At 34.9% G+C, this 16,837-nt stretch overlaps 1 protein-coding gene across 2 annotated transcripts; it reads right to left on the bottom strand.

Moving 5' to 3' along the window:
* Positions 1-1,653: 1,653 nt before the first annotated feature.
* On the bottom strand, positions 1,654-15,597 carry LOC18444399 (F-box/FBD/LRR-repeat protein At1g13570). Of its 2 annotated transcripts, XM_088852602.1 has the most exons (4): positions 14,782-15,555; positions 14,469-14,633; positions 13,991-14,331; positions 1,654-1,838 (listed from the first exon to the last, which is right to left on the bottom strand). In XM_088852602.1, the coding sequence occupies exons 1-3, from the start codon at positions 15,472-15,474 to the stop codon at positions 13,996-13,998; spliced, it is 1,194 nt and encodes a 397-aa protein (XP_088708728.1). In that variant the 5' UTR covers positions 15,475-15,555; the 3' UTR covers positions 1,654-1,838; positions 13,991-13,995. The 2 variants fall into 2 exon arrangements, with proteins under 2 accessions (XP_088708728.1, XP_006854634.3); XM_006854572.3 differs by lacking the exon at positions 1,654-1,838 and having other exon boundaries at positions 13,760-14,331; positions 14,782-15,597.
* Between the last annotated feature and the right edge of the window lie 1,240 nt (positions 15,598-16,837).

The following is a 16,837-nucleotide window of genomic DNA, read 5'->3' as shown; positions in this document are numbered from 1 at the left end:
CCTGGCAATAATTCAATGGAGAATTCAATTTCCCTGTCAGGCGGTAATCCTGGCAATTCTTCAGGAAAAACGTCGGGAAATTCTTGGATAACCGGAGTGGTATCCAAATTTATTTCTTCCTTCCTATCTTCTTTGATATAGGCAAGAAAGCCTTGACACCCTTTTCGAAGGAGGCGATTAGCTCGAATACAAGAGATTAAATATGATGGGGAGTCTTCTTTGACACCATTGAAGTAAAATACTGGTTGATTCGGAATGCTAAAGGTAACAATTTTCTTCTAACAATCAATACTTGCATGGTATGCAGAGAGCCAATCCATGCCTAAGATTACATCAAAATCTTGAATTTTCAGGAGTATTAAATCAACCAACAGTTCATTTTCTTCTATCTTTATTACACATGATTTGTACATTATATTGGTGTTAATTGAATCTCCCATCGGTGTGGCTACCTCTAGAATGTATTTTAATTGTTCTGGTTCTACCTTTAAGTGGCATGCAAAATGTTGTGACACAAATGAATGAGTAGATCCAAGATCAATCAAAACATGAGCTACTTTTTGGACGATAGTAAGAGTACCTTGGATCATTGATTTTGAGGCCTGAGCGTCTTGCTCGATAATCGCAAATACTCTTCCCTTCATCTGAGGCTTCGGAGCTATCTCTCCTTGCTTTGGAAGCTGTTGTGTCTGTAAGCTAGGACATTGTTTAATCTGGTGTCCCAATTTTTCACATTTAAAACAGGCTCCGGTATTCCAATAACAAGGGCTTGATCCATGATTTTTCCCACATTTTCTACATGGTTCTATTGGGTTTTGAAATGGCGAGGGCCTTGGCTTCTTGTTTGGCCTTTCAAACTGTTGTCGATTAGATGATGTAGGTCTAACATGACCGTTCTGATTTTTTGTCTTTTGGTAATCTTCAAAATCTTTTTCGACAATTTGGGCACGATCCACTATTTCTTAATTTCAAGACTGATATTCTGCTTCTAATAGCTGGCCTGAGACCCCTTTCAAATTTCTTCACCTTTCTTGCCTCATTGTTAATCATATGTGGTGCAAACTTGGCCAATTCAGTAAACTTGGCCTTGTACCGTGCTACTGTCCTATTTCCTTGGATTAATTCTAGAAATTCCATTTCTTTTTGGTCTCGAATAAAATCTGGGAAATATTTTTCATTAAATGCCTCTAGAAATACTTCCCAAGTCAAAGTTTTATTTTCTTTGACCAATACTCCTTTTGCCATTCGCCACCAGTGTTGTGCCTCACCTTCTAACATAAAAACTGCCAAGGCCACCTTCCTATCATCAGGACATTCCATAACCTCGAATATTTTTTCCAATTGCATAATCCATCCCTCGGCTTCCAGTGGGTTTACAACACCCTTAAAAAAAGGTGGGTTTAATTTCTTAAATTGTTCGATATTGCTCCCACCATTTCCTGTAACTGACTGCCTGGGTGGATTGTTGTTTTCCATCTGATGTTGCATTAGAGCAACCATATTTTCCAAGGCTTTGTGAATTCCTTCCATATTGGCTTCAGCTATTCTGGATCCTGACTTTATCCCGGTCTGTACACACAATAAATGTGATTTTTAAGTACATTCTTTTTAAATTTCCTAAGGATCTTAAACCTATTGCTCTGATACCATAATTGTCACACCCTAAGAATTTACAATACTGTTATTCTTGAGAGGTGACAGACAAAGCATATATACATCTATTGATAGGACAAATTTACAGTGGCGAGGTCTTACAAAGTAAATAAAGAAAGCTAGCACAACAACAGTATCTTCCAAGGTTGATCTTGACTAGCACTCAAAATGAATCCGCAGTTATCCTGAAAAATGTTTACCATAGTTTGATAAGTTTGGCTACTCAATAAGTGATCATCATAATCCCAAAAATAATCATGTTTGAAAGATATCAATATTTTCCAAAATGAGATCTATTAACAGAAATGCATCAGCAGTTTCACTTTCAATAAATACATAATTGATTATAATCCGATTAATTGAAATGCTTATAACACTTTAACGCGTCACTGCATAATTCAAAGGATTTCACAAAATACCCTATTGGCGTCCCAAGTAGGTCACCTATATACCCCATCAGCGTCCTGATGGGTCCACTTAATCCTTATCGGCGTCCCAGATAGGTTCACTTAATCTCTGCAGGTCCACTTATATCTCACCGGCGTACCGGATGAGTCCACTTAATCCCTACCGGCGTCCCAGATAGGTCCACTTATACCTCACCGGCGAACCGGATGGGTCCACTTGCATACTTAAATTATTTCTAAATCTCTTTAAACATTCGAAAGCAGCAATATCATGTACTCAACATATCACTGAAATCATTAATATGAATTTCACTTAAACCATTAATAACAGTCACTCTCTATAACATTTCAAAAATAACCAATCAAATATTTTGGGCTCAAATTTAGAAAGGTAGCAGTTTGTAAAGGCATTCTAGCATAATTGCCAATTTAATATGTATAGAAAAACTCTTATAGAAATTCAAGAATACGGAATTATCACAATTTATGGGATATCAATCCACAAATAAACATTTCACAACAATACTATAATCAAATTGCAAAAATGTCAATTTTTAAATAATAAGGCAGTCATTTGCACATGAATTTTACAATGTCTAAATATTCAAAACAGTAGAAAGAAATATCACAATTTTACTAAAAGCAGAAATATCACATTTATTTCTAACAATAGACAAGAAAAATAAATAAATTTATTTTTCTAATTTACAGCATTCAAAATTTCTAACATAGATAAAATATCACAATTTTTATTAAAAAGATTATTTTTCAAGATAATGAGGTCGTGTGCGCATAAAATTTATCATGCTTAAAATTCATGATAATAAGCAGAAATAATTATTTCATTTTATTTTTAAAAAGAATGGATTATTTTTCGAGACAATGAGGTCACTTACACATAAAATTAATAAAATAAAGATCCTAGACGGAAATATCACTATTTATTAAAAATAGACTAATTTTCGGGAAGACGATGTCACTTACCCACAATTATTTGAGAGGGAACTTCGATAAAAATTCGGCTAGAGAGAGAGATCTCAAAATTTTCTAGGGTAGGAGTGCTCACCTCCCCTATTTAAATTCTTAGAACGTATTATTATAATATTTTATTACGCTCTACCTCATACCTGAGGTGTCGCGTTAAGCGTCTGCTTTTAACATATGAAAACCACGTCCGCTAAAGGACGTGGCGAGCAGCAGGCAGCAAGAAGCAAAAGCAACAGGCAAATGCAAAAGCAAAAGTTTAAACCAAAGTAAAAACTTTTGAAAATAGTGATGGTCCTCAAGGACCATCATACTCAAACAGACCATCACCTATTTAAAAGCATCTTTTCTCCTCTTTTTTTTTTTTTTTTTTGAAATTTTAGGATTGGTACACCTAACCTCTTGTTATTGTTGTTCCTCTTCTCTGCCTTATTTGAGCTTCATCTTTTACCTCTGTTTTGGAGGTATGATGAGAGTCTACTCCTAGTTTTAGAAAAGAGAGAGAGAGAAAGAGAGAGAGAGAGAGAGAGAGAGAGAGAGAGAGAGAGAGAGAGAGAGAGAGAGAGAGAGAGAGGAGGAGCTCGGTCATTCTTGAGAGGGACAAACAGGCTTTAGTCCAGCCTGTTTTGGAACTTCTGTGAGCAAACAGAAACTCAAGTGGCTATCTCCTTCAGAATTTCTTTGTAACAGTTGATTTTCCTTTAAAGATTTTGGGTTAAGTAGTTGAGAGAGAAAGAGATAGAGTAGATTTGGGGTTTATGAGGCAGAGATAGAGATTTGCGGTTTCCAAGGTAGAGAAAGAGAGAGAGAGTAGTAGATTTGGGATTTATAAGTCTTGAAGGTAAGAAGAGACCGAGTCAAATTGCTTGGTCATAAGTTGGTTATTGGTGATAAAGTCTCTTACGATTTACCTCTATCTCCAAGATTCATTGCGATTGTTCTCTATATATAGAGGCACATATTTGTGTAATCTTTATCCAAAATAGTGAAGATATAGGCGGTTGGGGTTTTAGATCTGTGGACGTAAGGCTTCTGCTTGAACCACGTAAATATTGTGTTTTCTCTTCTTCTCTCCATTCTCCATTTAATGTATGTACATTCTTTAGTGGTTTCTCTTCTTTTCTCCATTCTTCATTCAATGTCGGTACATTCTCCATTCAATGTTTGTACATATATGCTCCCACGAATTCTAACATGGTGTCAAAGCAAGGTTAATGTATGCATAATTTTTTTGGGGTTATCATACTTTCTCTCTCTACTTTTGGATTTATGTTTTGGGGGCCTACCTACTCATTTGCCACATCTTCCATTTTTGGGGGTGACTTTCTCTCTCTATATTTAGGTTTTTGATTTTGAGGGCTTGCGTCGTTTCTCTACTGTGCCTTCCCTCTCTCTCTTCCTCTGCCTTCACTCTGCTCTGGGGCAAGAGCATTCCCTATCAGGTGTCTTCTCTCTCTGTTGTGCTTTCTTCCCATAAACACTCTACTCATCTTTTGTTTATGGTATTTGGGATTTCTATTTTTGATCCCACTTCAAAGAAACCCACTTTTCTCTCTTTACTCTGCAATACCCTGAGTCTCCCTTTCTCTCTCATCGCAAGAACTCCCCCTTTCTAAGGTTCACACCGGTTACTAAGGGACTTAATAACTCCATTAAACCCTTGAATTTAACCACTAAACCAAGGCAAACCTCTTCTCTCTGTTTCTCTGAATAACTTTCCATCGAGGGTTAACATATAGGGTTTTGTTCTTTCCTTGTTTGCAGGTGCTCTCTACATATATATCAGTGGTATTAGTTTCATGGCGATCCATAGGGAGTGAATTAGGGTTTGCTGGTCAATGAACATGGCGAATGGGTACATGTATGCTGCCGATACGGGATGTAGGAAATCAATTACAGGTGAGGATTTTGAGGAAGAGGATGTGGGATGTTATCAACGAGAATAGTAATGGCAGTCTCCAATTTACAGAGAAAAAGTCACACGTTCCTCCGTCAAGGTGCATTTCCTCTGCTTTTAGAACGATACCGAGAAGCAGCAGTGGCGTTGCCTTAGAACAAAGAATCGTGGTGCAACAACTATTGGCGCCTGTAAACATACCTGACTGGTGGAAGATTTACAGCAACAGGGTAGTCAAGTGCAATCACATGGATGACAATAATGACGATAATGGGGAGGAGTCTCAAAAAAAAAAAAAAAAAAAAAAAAAAAATTCCAGCCTAGAGCAAGTAAAAAAAAAAAAAAAAAAAAAGGAAAAGAAAAAAAAAGAGTGGTTTTTTTTCTAAGACGTGGGTTATTGGCTAGAAGCCAAGTTTCATTGGCATTTTTTTTTATATATCAGTGTACTCAAAAAAAAAAGAAAAAAAAAGAAAGAAAGAGTATTTTGCAAGTTGGGTGTTTCTTAGCATCTGCACTCAATTTGAGGGAGAGAATACATGAGATATGGAGATGAGATGAGTATAGATGAAATCAACATCTCTAATGTAACCGCTATATGGACAAGAACATCTGTTCTTGCCGTGATTCACCCATTTTTCAGTTGTTTCAAGTGTTATTTGCTCTTAGGACATCGTCATGAAGCAGAGGACTTCGTCACACCATTGTTGTAGTGACATCGTCAGGGGAAGCACATTCATGATTGACAGATTTTTCAAAGAGAAGTTTTTCACCAATCTTCAGTGTTTGTTGCGATTTTATTCGTCACAGAGCCATCTTCGTTGTGCCTTTGTAGCACTTTTAGAAGTCTTTAGACCAAGTTTGGTGATCACGTGTCCCGGATCACATCTCGACACTAACTTGAGAGGGAGTCTTGAAGATAAAAAGAGACCAAGTAAAATTGCTTGGTCATAAGTTGGTTGTTGGCGATATGGTCTCTTACGATTTTCTTCTATTTCCAAAATTCATTGCGATTGCCCTCTATATATAGAGGCATATATTTGTGTAATCTTTATCCAAAATAGTGAAGATATAGGCGGTTGGGGCTTTGGATCCGTGGACGTAAGGCTTCGGCCTGAACTACGTAAATATTGTATTTTCTCTTCATCTCTCTATTCTCCATTTAATGTTTATGCATTCTTCAGTATTTTATCTATTCTCCATTCAATGTTTGTGCATTCTCCATTTAATGTCTGTGCATGTACTCTCCCACAAATTCTAACTATAAGGTAGAGAAAGAAAAACTAGATTTGGGGTTTTGAGGTAAAGAAACAGATAGAGTAGATTTTAGGTTTCTAAGGTTTAACGGGGTTGTTGGGTCACAAGGTGGGGTTTGCACGGTTTTGTTTTGATGCTGTAGAATTTTTTATTTCAATCTAAAAATCTAATAAAATATTGTGTTGTCCAATCGTTTAAATCTATATCACAAGATTTTTGGATTACAATAAAAAAATATTGCAATTTTGGGTACATCCAAACTAGCACTTAACTATTTCAAGCCAATTTTGTACTCTTACTTTTCTTTATTTTTCCAAAATATCCCCAATTTGGAATCTAACTTTTGAATCAGGATCCTTTCCTTTATTATTCGTGGGCGAGAGATCAGCTTGGAATTGAAGTTTTGAATCCAATTTATTATGTAACTAGAGCAACTCAAAGCTTGATGTCCCAAACCAGTTCTTCACTCTTAAAAGCCAAGTGAAAAGTTCGGAACTTCAAATTGCCTACCGCCCCAAACTGTTTTTTAGAGCCCAAAATTATAATATGGTAGGATGATGTACTCTTGGCAGAGCGCATTGTACATTTAGTCCCTGAATAGAAAACCTATTCAAATTGAAGCTCCTATTTTTAAAGGTTAATTATCGGGCTATTCTAAACTCTAAAAACATTTATTTATTTATTTTTTAAACACCCCAAATTAAAAAATTCAAGTTCTAGACTGAGGCTTTTTTTATTTTTTATTTTTCTTACTCTTACTCAAAAATTAGTTTGGAACTAGAAATTCCAAACCATTTTTTTTTTTTTTGTAAACTGAGGCAATTCGAAGTTGAAGTTTGAAGTTGGTCCTTCACTCCAAAAAGTCAAGTGAAATGACCAATTTACACTTCAAGTTCCCCATTGTCAAAAGCAAATGAAAATGGGTATGGTATAGTGTGCTATTGTGGGAGCACATTGTACAATTAGCCCTTCAAAGATAAATATCAATTTAGATTGGATAAGACATTCTTTTAGTGGATAATCATCATATAATTCTAAAGTAGTTTTCAAAATTTTATGCATTTTGATCTTTATTTTTCTTGTCAAAATATGCGTATGCATGCGCACTCTTATGCTTGTTCCCTTGGGTAAAATGTATTTTGTTTTCTAAATTTTTTAGATCTTATCTCAAATTTTGGAATCCTGCGTATAATTATTTATGAAAAATATTGGAATGTTCAATCTAAATTGATATTTTGTTCTAGAGTCTAAGTGTATAATGTGCTCCAATAGGAGCACACTATACCTCTTTTAATTTGGGTCTCACTGCTGCTATATAGGTGACCGGTGAGATAAGCTTTGATCTATGTGACAGAATGTTGGAAAAACAATATACCCATAGAATGAGTGTAGCAGAGATAAGAATGTTGAGATGGATGAGTGGTAAGACAAGAAGGGATAGAATTTGAAATGAATCTATTCGAAAGAATTCAGGCATGACACCAATAGGTGATAAAATGAGAGAGAGTAGACTTAAGTAGGCTGGCCATGTGGAGCACCGACCAAGCACAACACATGTTAGGAGGTGTGAGATAATTCAAGTGGAATGGCTGAAAAGGGCAAGGGGTATTTCCAAAAGGACATGGTTGAAAGTATATCGAAAAGATATAGGAACTTATGACCTCACTGATATGACCTTTAATAGAGCAGGATGGCGAATCAGAATTTATGTAGCTGATCCCAATTAATTGAAAAAATCCTAAAATGATGATGATGATGATGAAGAAGTTATAAACCACTCTTTTAATTTAGTCTCTTTTTGAAGTGAATGACCATTTCCAAACTTTAAGCTACGAACCACCTCAAAATGGAAAAAGTTCAGAATTTATCTCTTAGCTATAAAAAAGAAGAAGAAGAATCCTCGGTTTGGACCTTGAAGTTCTAGACTTGGGGTATTTTGGAAAAAATAAAGAAAAATAAAAAAAATGAATAGGAAATATGAGATATTGGGATAGTTTTCAATGTTCCAAATTGCAGGAATATAGGAGATATTAGCATAGAATTCCCTATAAAGTAAGACTTAGCTTTTATTAATTATAAAGATGTCACATTACTCATAAGCGTAGTCTGTGAAATGAGAAGAGTTTAGCATTAACTGCATTGGAGAATAAAAAAAAAAAAAAAAAAATTCAATTTTGGGGGGTGAAATGACATACCCGAGTCCTTTGATTCTACAACTAGTGTATGGATATCTATCGTGTTAGTATTGATATACATCATTATAGATACATATCAATATAGATGTATATCTGTATATATCTTGATTATAATAATATTAGTTAGTAATTATCTATAACTGTTGGTATCTATCCAAAACTCTATTATTAGTTATATATTTATGCGGGTCTTATATATTCGTTATCAATCAATACACAAAGAGTTCTCTGCGGTATTTTGAGATTCTCACATGGTATTAGAGCCCTAGACTCCTCAACCTCATATCTGAGCTCGCATTGCTGTTGGCTCGGATTCGTGAAAAAAAGTCTTTCTATGTTTCATGTCAGAAATTCTCTCTGTCAAGTTGTGTTTCAACTCCCAGCTGAGTCATGTTTCGACTCTCTGTCAAACAGCTGCCACACCCTCTCTGATGTTGTCTTTCTCTTTCTCTCTCTAGAATTCATCTATCAAGAAAGCATATGTTCATCATGAGGGTTGCGAGATAAGGGTTTTCTTGAAGAAGTGACGTGACGAATTTCCATATTCAATCACTACATCGGCACAAAGACGAATTTTCTTTTGTTAGACAACCTTTACAAATTTTTTTCTCTTGAAAATTTGCAAAATTGGTTGTGAAGCCACCCGCTGCCCGTGTAACTGAGATTTGCCTTTGCTTTGCAATTTGATTCAATCACTACAAGTCTGCTTGGCAAATTTGCTTTTGCAAATTTGCTTCATGTTATCAACTCCCCACAACTCCTGATGAATTGGAATAGGTTTTCACTCTTCGAACAACTTCGTAAACAAGTCTTCTTCACTTAATTCAGTGTCACATCTATTGCTGCTCTCTGCCGTGACCTTTGTATCTTTTCTTCTTTGATGTCAGAGCCAACAGTGGGCAGGGAGGCCGCGTCCTCATCTAGCACTTGTGATGGCTCTTTGGTCTTAACCAATTGTGACTGTGTTGCCCAGCTTTGCTTATTCAGCAGTTGTTGTATATCTTTGCTTTTGACTAAAGGAGCCTGAGTGGCCTGGCATTGCTTGTTCCTCTCCTCAAGAATATGTTGTCATCTTTGTATTTTGGAACTGTGTACTCACGTACACATGGCTTTGGATCTGAAACTTGCCTCTAAATCCACCTCTAAAAAATAACATCTGAAAAATGGCAGATCTACCCCATCTGAAAAACCTGATCTGCACCATTTGAAAAACCACCCCTCTGTCTGTTTGTTTTTGCCTTTGGATCTTAATCTCACGGTCCAGATCTGGCTTAAATCTTTAGTGACCTATTGTGTTTTCGTTTTCTTATCTTTTTTTATGATCGATTTTTTCGTTACTCGATGTTGTCTGATGATCGAGTTTTTCGTTACTCGATCGTGTGTGTTCTGATTTATGAGATGTTGAATCAGTCTCGATTCTGCAAGTTGTTGAATCCGTCTCGAATTCAAACCGAGTTTTATTGGCTCTTCTAAGTATCATTTTGTTGGTGAATCAATTTCGAATCCAAACCGAATTCTGTTGGCTCTTCCAAGTGTCATTCTGTTTTCTCAGCTGTCTCGATAGTTTTTCTATCCTTGGTGAAGATCTGGAGATTTTTTGTGTGATGGCTCAAATATGTTTATGAGGCTTGTTGATATGCCACTGCAATTTGTGCTTGTTGTTCAATCAATATGAGCATGGAGACCACTGCTTCTATCGGTCACACCATGCACCTGAAGACTTGAAGATCTAGAAGACCCAACTCGTTTGTTTATGCAACTTAGTATTCAAATTCCATCTCCTTTGTATCAAAGGTTCTTGAGTTTTAGGGGGAGTCTTAGAGTTAGTATATCTATTGTGTTAGCATTGATATACATCATTATGGATACATATCAGAATAGATACACTGAAGATCTAACTCGTTTATTTATGCAACTTATCAAACTCCAACTCCTTTGTATCAAAGCATCTCGAGTTCGAGGGGAATGTTAGCATATGAATATCTATCGTTTTCATATTTATATACATTATTATGGATACGTATAGATATGTATCTGTATGGGGTATATATCTTTTGATTATGATAATATTAGTTAGTAATTATCAATAATTGTTGGTATCTATCCAAATCTCTATTATTAGCTCTATAAACGTATTTTAGGATTTTAACACTTTGGGGTCTTGGGATACAGTTCAATGGTCAACACCAACTTGAAGTTTGAATCATAATTGCTTGCAAATGATACAATTATGGGAAGGGGAGAGTGGTAGCAATGCTAGCTCGATGGTCAAAAAATTTCTAATACATTATCGTGGTGCGGTTTGGTTTCTCTATTCATTAGTAGATGCAGCTTTTATAAGGTTTAGGCTTTATGAAAACAAAGTAAAGCCTCACTTCAAATCGTTAGAAAATACTTTGGGCATTAAACTCCATGATGACTCTAAAATCATTTTTCAATACGACTATAAAATATGAAGCTCAACAAATCATACCCTCTCTCGTACTTTCTCTACCTCTCTCCACCCATCCTCTCTCTTTCTCTTTGTACCCATTTTTTTCTCTTTCTACCTTCCCTGACATTCTCTCTATCTCTTTCTCTCTCTATCTCTCTCTACCCTCCCTCACTGTTTCTCTCTGCCGACACACCGAGAGAAAGAGTGAGGGAGGGTAGAGAGAGATAGAGAGAGAAAGAGATAGAAACATGTGTGATAGTTTTTTTGGCTAAGTAGAGAGAGTTTGAGAGAGAAATATAAAAAAGTTCTTTGAAAAGGGGAAGAGAGAGGGGACATGTCATTTTGGTCTTAAAATACTTCAAATATTGAATATTTGACTATGAGTAAATACAAGAAAAAATTGTCTTAGGGTTTAGGGTATAATACAAAAAGTATTGAGGGTAAGATATGTAGAAAGTTGAAACTAGAGATACTTATAATTTTCCAAAATAAAAACTACTATGGGAACTGGTTGAAGATCATGGCGGTTTCATTTTGACATAATGCTTATAGACCGGCCTGACCCCGATGATATTGGGGGACAATGGTCGGTTCCAGATTGCCATCAACGATTTTCGATTTGGATAAGGCGGTTTCGATCTGGATCAATGATTTTTCGATTTTTTTTTTTTTTGCACATTAAAATGGCAATCAAGAATGCCAATTCACCAATTTGAACTACTTTTTGGGGTGCCCGATCCGGATCACCGCTTTGTTTTTAAAGTCAGAGGTTCTTGCCAAAGCTGCTGCGATCGTCTACTATTGGAATTTTGCTACACAACCTGGAAAATTTTGGAAAATTGCCTTTACCGTGGTACCAAATTCTTTACCATACGTAGCATGTAGAATGGGGCGTAAAACTCATATTTACATCAATATTTACATAAACTATCTGGTTTCCATTATGAATCGAGTTCCATTTATCTTTTTAGACTAATGACTATTATAACAACCATGTTTCATTTTCAGATACTATTTATACTCCTTGATTTTCTATTTCTAATCCACTTTTGCAGCCTTTACATTAGGTAAGAGCCCTTATTTCGAACATTTATCTTAAGAATTTCTCCATGAGCTAAACCCTAGGTTACAAAGAGCTTGTGTTTTTTATTTCCACGTCTTATTTATTGTCGAACGATGCATGGACATGAGAAAAAAAATGGATTTCAAGTTTTGGAAATAGTGTATTTTTTAATGCATTTTTGGACCATCAGTTTTCATGATTTTCAAGTTTTCATAGATATGTCGATTGACACTATTTTTTAAGTTTTAAACTTTATAAATAAATATGAAAATATATTTTAAAGCTATCACAAAGATTTTCAATATTGAAACTCTATTTCTCGACACTATTTGAAGGTAGGCTCTAATTTGATGGCACCCGATTGATTTTAATCGGGTGCATATTAAATATATAGAGGGGATTGTTAAGTACCGGGTAAAATTACCAAATTTATCTTTTGGTCTACAAGTTACATAATTTTACTGTGAGGTCCCCCAATTTTTACTTTTTATTTTTCTAATTTTCCCCTGTCCACTTAATCTTTTTTTATTTTTATTTTTCTGACACTTGTAAGGTGTATTCCCTAGAACTCGTCGATTTGATACTAAAGACAGCCCCACAAATATAAAAAACAGTAACAAAATGAAGAGTTTTATGTTTGAAACGTTGAACGCGGGGCAGAATTGAAAAACGAATAATAAAAATCACAGTACGATCTTGCGGTAAAATCAGCTAAATTTCCGCGGCGGTCATAAAAAAGGTTAGTCCATGGCTGAATGATAGATGGTACTCCCACGGTATCAATATATACGAGCGTTTTAAAAAACGCCGAGTCGAACCGGACTCGGAAATCGTAAAAGGGGACCGGATCGCCTAAAAAATCGGAAATCGTCTGGTTCTAGAGAGAACCGGACGATTCTGTACAGTGAATACGGAATCGGTGAGTCCGAACAGTGAATCGGCTAGTCCGTACGGAATTTTTTATTTTTATTTTTTTTTTATTTTTTTATTTTTTTTGTAATCCATGATAGATTTTTTTGTAATACTTGATCGATTATTTTGTAATCCATGATCGAATTATTTTTGTTTTTTTGTAATCCATGATCGAATTTTTTGGTTTTTTGTAACCCATAATAGAATTTTTTGTAACCCATGATCGAAATGTTTGTTTTCTTTTCTTGTAATCCATGATCGATTTTTTTGTTTTTTTGTTTTTGTTTGTAACCCATGATAGAATTTTTTGTAATCCATGATCGAATGTTTTGTAATACATGATCGAAATGTTTGTTTTTTTTTTGTAATCCATGATCGAAATGTTTGTTTTTTTTTTTGTAATCCATGATTGAATTTTTTGTTTTTTGTTTTTTTTGTAACCCATGATAGAGTTTTTTGTAATCCATGATTGAATTTTTTGTAATCCATGATCGAACTATTTTTTTCTTTTTTTGTAATCCACGATTGAATTTTTTGTTTTTTTTTGTTTGTTTTTTTTTTGTAATCCATGATCGAATTTTATGTAATCCATGATCGAATTTTATGTAATCCATGATTGAATTTTTTGAAAATTTGTGATTTTTTTTTTTAAATCCATGATCGAATTTTTTTTTGTAATCCATGATAGAATTTTTTGAAAATTTGTAATTTTTTTTTTAATCCATGATCGATTTTTTTGAAAATTTGTTATTTTTTTTTTTTAATCCATATTATTCAAAGAGAAAATGAGAGAGATGATGATTCTGAGGCCACCTTATCCCAGCCATATTATTCACATATCGAGTCCCAACAGCAACAGTGTAGGGATGAGCACGAAATACTGTAAATTAAATGCCGAATGGCGGTTCATGCAGGGGAGGAACATATAAATATTCGCATATTCATTCAAAAATATGAAAATTCTTAATGGAGTACCTTCATTTTTTATTGAATTCCTAAAAAACAATATTTATAATGAATTTTAATAATTTTTTCGAATTTTTTTTAAGCTTTATTCTGACCGATTCACCCGATTCCCGATCCGAATAGCCGATTCGCCTATCCGGATCGGTTTTTTGGAGTGGAGGGAAATAACTATCAAAATAACAAGTTCAACCCATAACAATAGAAAAATATCACAACACAACATACCATGATCAGGTGAACACAATCTTGGCATGAGAAGAAGCTTTAGGAAAGGAAGCCAACCGCTCCATCAGATTACATTCAGCCATTTCTTCTTTCTCTGGGCTAATCTTTATATTCAAGACTTCCAATGCCGAGGCATTTAACAGCAAGAGCTTCACCATTGCGATATCCTTGGCAAAATCCACAAAGGGTGACTCTATCTCCACTGTTTTAAGGCAGACCAACCATGCTCTTGATTTACTCCAGTACTCTTCAATACATCTATCTCCTTCTTCTTCGTCTGTGCCTTCAACAGGTTTCAACATGCTATAAATTTCTAGTATTAGTTCTGATGGATTAGCAACCTGCAAAAGTGAGAAGAAAGAAAAGAAAAGAAAGTTAAATCCACACATAAAGGTTAATAATACAATATTTGAAACATGAAAGCGCAGAGAAAGAATCATTACTCATAGTAAACCCGGTATTTTTGACAAAAATGTACCTTGATACGAAGAACCTCTAAGTAAGGGAAATTCTTTAGGAAGCTGACAAGTTCCAATGCTTCAGAGGTGGATAGTGTATCAAGAAATATGTCAAACTCCTTTAGATGAAAGTACATCCTAGAAAGTGTCTCAAACTCAAAATCTGGAATATCTTCATAAATTTCCTGCATATCATTGACTATATGAGAGGTCGAAAGCACAAATAAAATGGTAGTACCACAACATGAGACCAATAAAGAAAAACCATCAAGAACACTAAAGAAAAATCACTTAAAAGCAGTTCAGTAAATTAAAAAAAAAAAAAACGCTTACATCTGCACTCCAACCATACAAGCACAGAGATTTCAATCCGCATATGCCCTTAATAATCCAACTCAAATCGCTATTTGGAGCTTGAGTGTAATGCCAATCAATGGTGATTTTGATTATGTTGGTGCTACCTTGCAAATCAATCTCACTGAACTCACTTTGGAGATGGAAAGATAGGAGGTTTGGGGCATGAACCCTAATAACATCGAGTCGAGTGCAATGCACTACCTTCAGAGACTCCAAACTCTCACTTCTGGAAACCAATAACTCAAGAGATTTTTCTTTGATCCAAACGTCTTCTAGAGAGAGAAACTTAAGAGAGCTAAAACCTGGAAAATCAAGCGGGGGATCGAAAATACAGGAGCACAAATCCAGCGATACTAAGGAGTTGAATGAAAACAAAGATGAAGGCAATATGTATGGACAAATCCCACTCCTCAATCTTTTGGGTTCTTGGGTTCCTCTCTCTTTTTGGGCATTGATCCATTGATCCATGTTGAGGAGGCTACAATTATTCATGGATTCTTGCAATCTAAACCTTAGAATGTGCACATGTTTGTCGACTACGAGACCTCTATCACAGTTTTTCTCTCTCTTTCTCTGTCTTTGATAAAGTCCACAGCAGTTTAAATCAAGAATGGCATCAGAACAGAAGCGTGCCTTCATTGATGAGAGAGAACTGAAATCTTGTTCCATTGATGAGAGAGAATTGAAACCTAGTTTTAGAAGCTCTCTATGAACGTCTCTCCTATAATCCCTCTCTCCTTTCTCTACAACTCTGTTAGCCAATTGCACGTCAAAACTTAACCAAAAAAATAGGAAACAGAATATTTAGCCTTATCTCATTCAATTTAACCTTAATAATTCCTCTAGGAACCAATCCCAATGGAATGTAGAAGGATTAGGAAGAGGAAAGTTGCTAAGATTTAGGAAAACAAGAAAAAGGGCAAACGATTTTTTTAAACGCCAGGCTGGGTTTGTTTAAATTTGGTTAGTAAATAATCAAGAAACACTTTCTATATATTTATTGAAGGCATTGTGGAGATTAACATATCCTTTCTTATGGAAAACAAAGAACACGTACTCTTTAAATATAGAAAGTTTTGGGACTTTTAATCGCTCTTGAAATAAACTTCTCTTGAATTATGAATATCACAATGAATTTGTCGCATTTCTTTTGATATTTACATATGCAGAAAGTTTCCTATTACCGTGGATAGGTGTATATTATCTGTTTCCTCCCTCAAGCAAAACTCGTTCAAGGGACACTTTTTCAATCTCAAATTTTGGGATATAATCTCTACACCCATATACTAATCTCAGGTTAAAAATAAAAATAAAAAAAAAAGAAAAAAAAAAGAAGAAAAAAAAGAAAAAGATAAACTCTCTTCGTACTAGAAAACAATAATGCCTCAATAGAGAGGCTTCAATATTTGGAGGGCTAAATGTGTGCCTTAACTCAAAATAAATTTCTTCTTATGAAAATAACCTAGTAATTTTTATATGGTTTTCAAAATTTTAGACTATATAAAATCCTCTTAAATAGGTGACAGGTGTTTTGAGCGAGGGAGTAGCCCCGAGAGCATACTATACGTAAATGATCACTCGGTATCGTATTTATCTTAGATAATTATATTCTTGCTTTTTCAATATAAATACACTATTTACATTTGGTTATATATTCGTTGCTGTTTCAATATAAACACACTATTTACATTTGCTTTAGAGGGATCCTATTTTTTGGTCCCGGCTTAACTCTTCTTTTTTTTGGAAATATATTGAAATGCATATGAAATATTACATATTTAACTCAAATAGTTGGAAAGGATAAATTATTAAATTGTCAAAAAATTATATGTATTTTGATAAATTTCCCTTATTTAAATAAAATTCGCTTTGTCTTTATTTTTTTAATTAAGACACAATATACATATTAGACTCGATTTTTTTGGGTAATTCAGTGGGGATGACAAGTAATTCAGTGGGGATGACAAGCCCCTACCCTTTTTTCAAATTGTTAGTGGTTTTTGAATGAGTTAGGTGAGAATAAAAGCCCAGA

This window comes from Amborella trichopoda, chromosome 11, assembly GCF_054954075.1.
Source record: "Amborella trichopoda isolate Santa Cruz 75 chromosome 11, AtrichopodaSantaCruz75HAP2 v2.0, whole genome shotgun sequence".
Lineage (NCBI taxonomy): Eukaryota > Viridiplantae > Streptophyta > Magnoliopsida > Amborellales > Amborellaceae > Amborella > Amborella trichopoda.
This window is presented reverse-complemented; position numbering and strand designations above follow the sequence as displayed.

Excerpts from the sequence above, each read along its gene's own strand:
- LOC18444399 (XM_006854572.3), bottom strand. The coding sequence starts at position 15,474 with ATGGAACAAGATTTCAGTTCTCTCTCATCAATGAAGGCACGCTTCTGT. Across the intron at positions 14,634-14,781 it reads TGTATGGTTGGAGTGCAGAT|GAAATTTATGAAGATATTCC; the intron begins GTAAGCGTTTTT and ends AATGATATGCAG. Across the intron at positions 14,332-14,468 it reads TAGAGGTTCTTCGTATCAAG|GTTGCTAATCCATCAGAACT; the intron begins GTACATTTTTGT and ends TCACTTTTGCAG.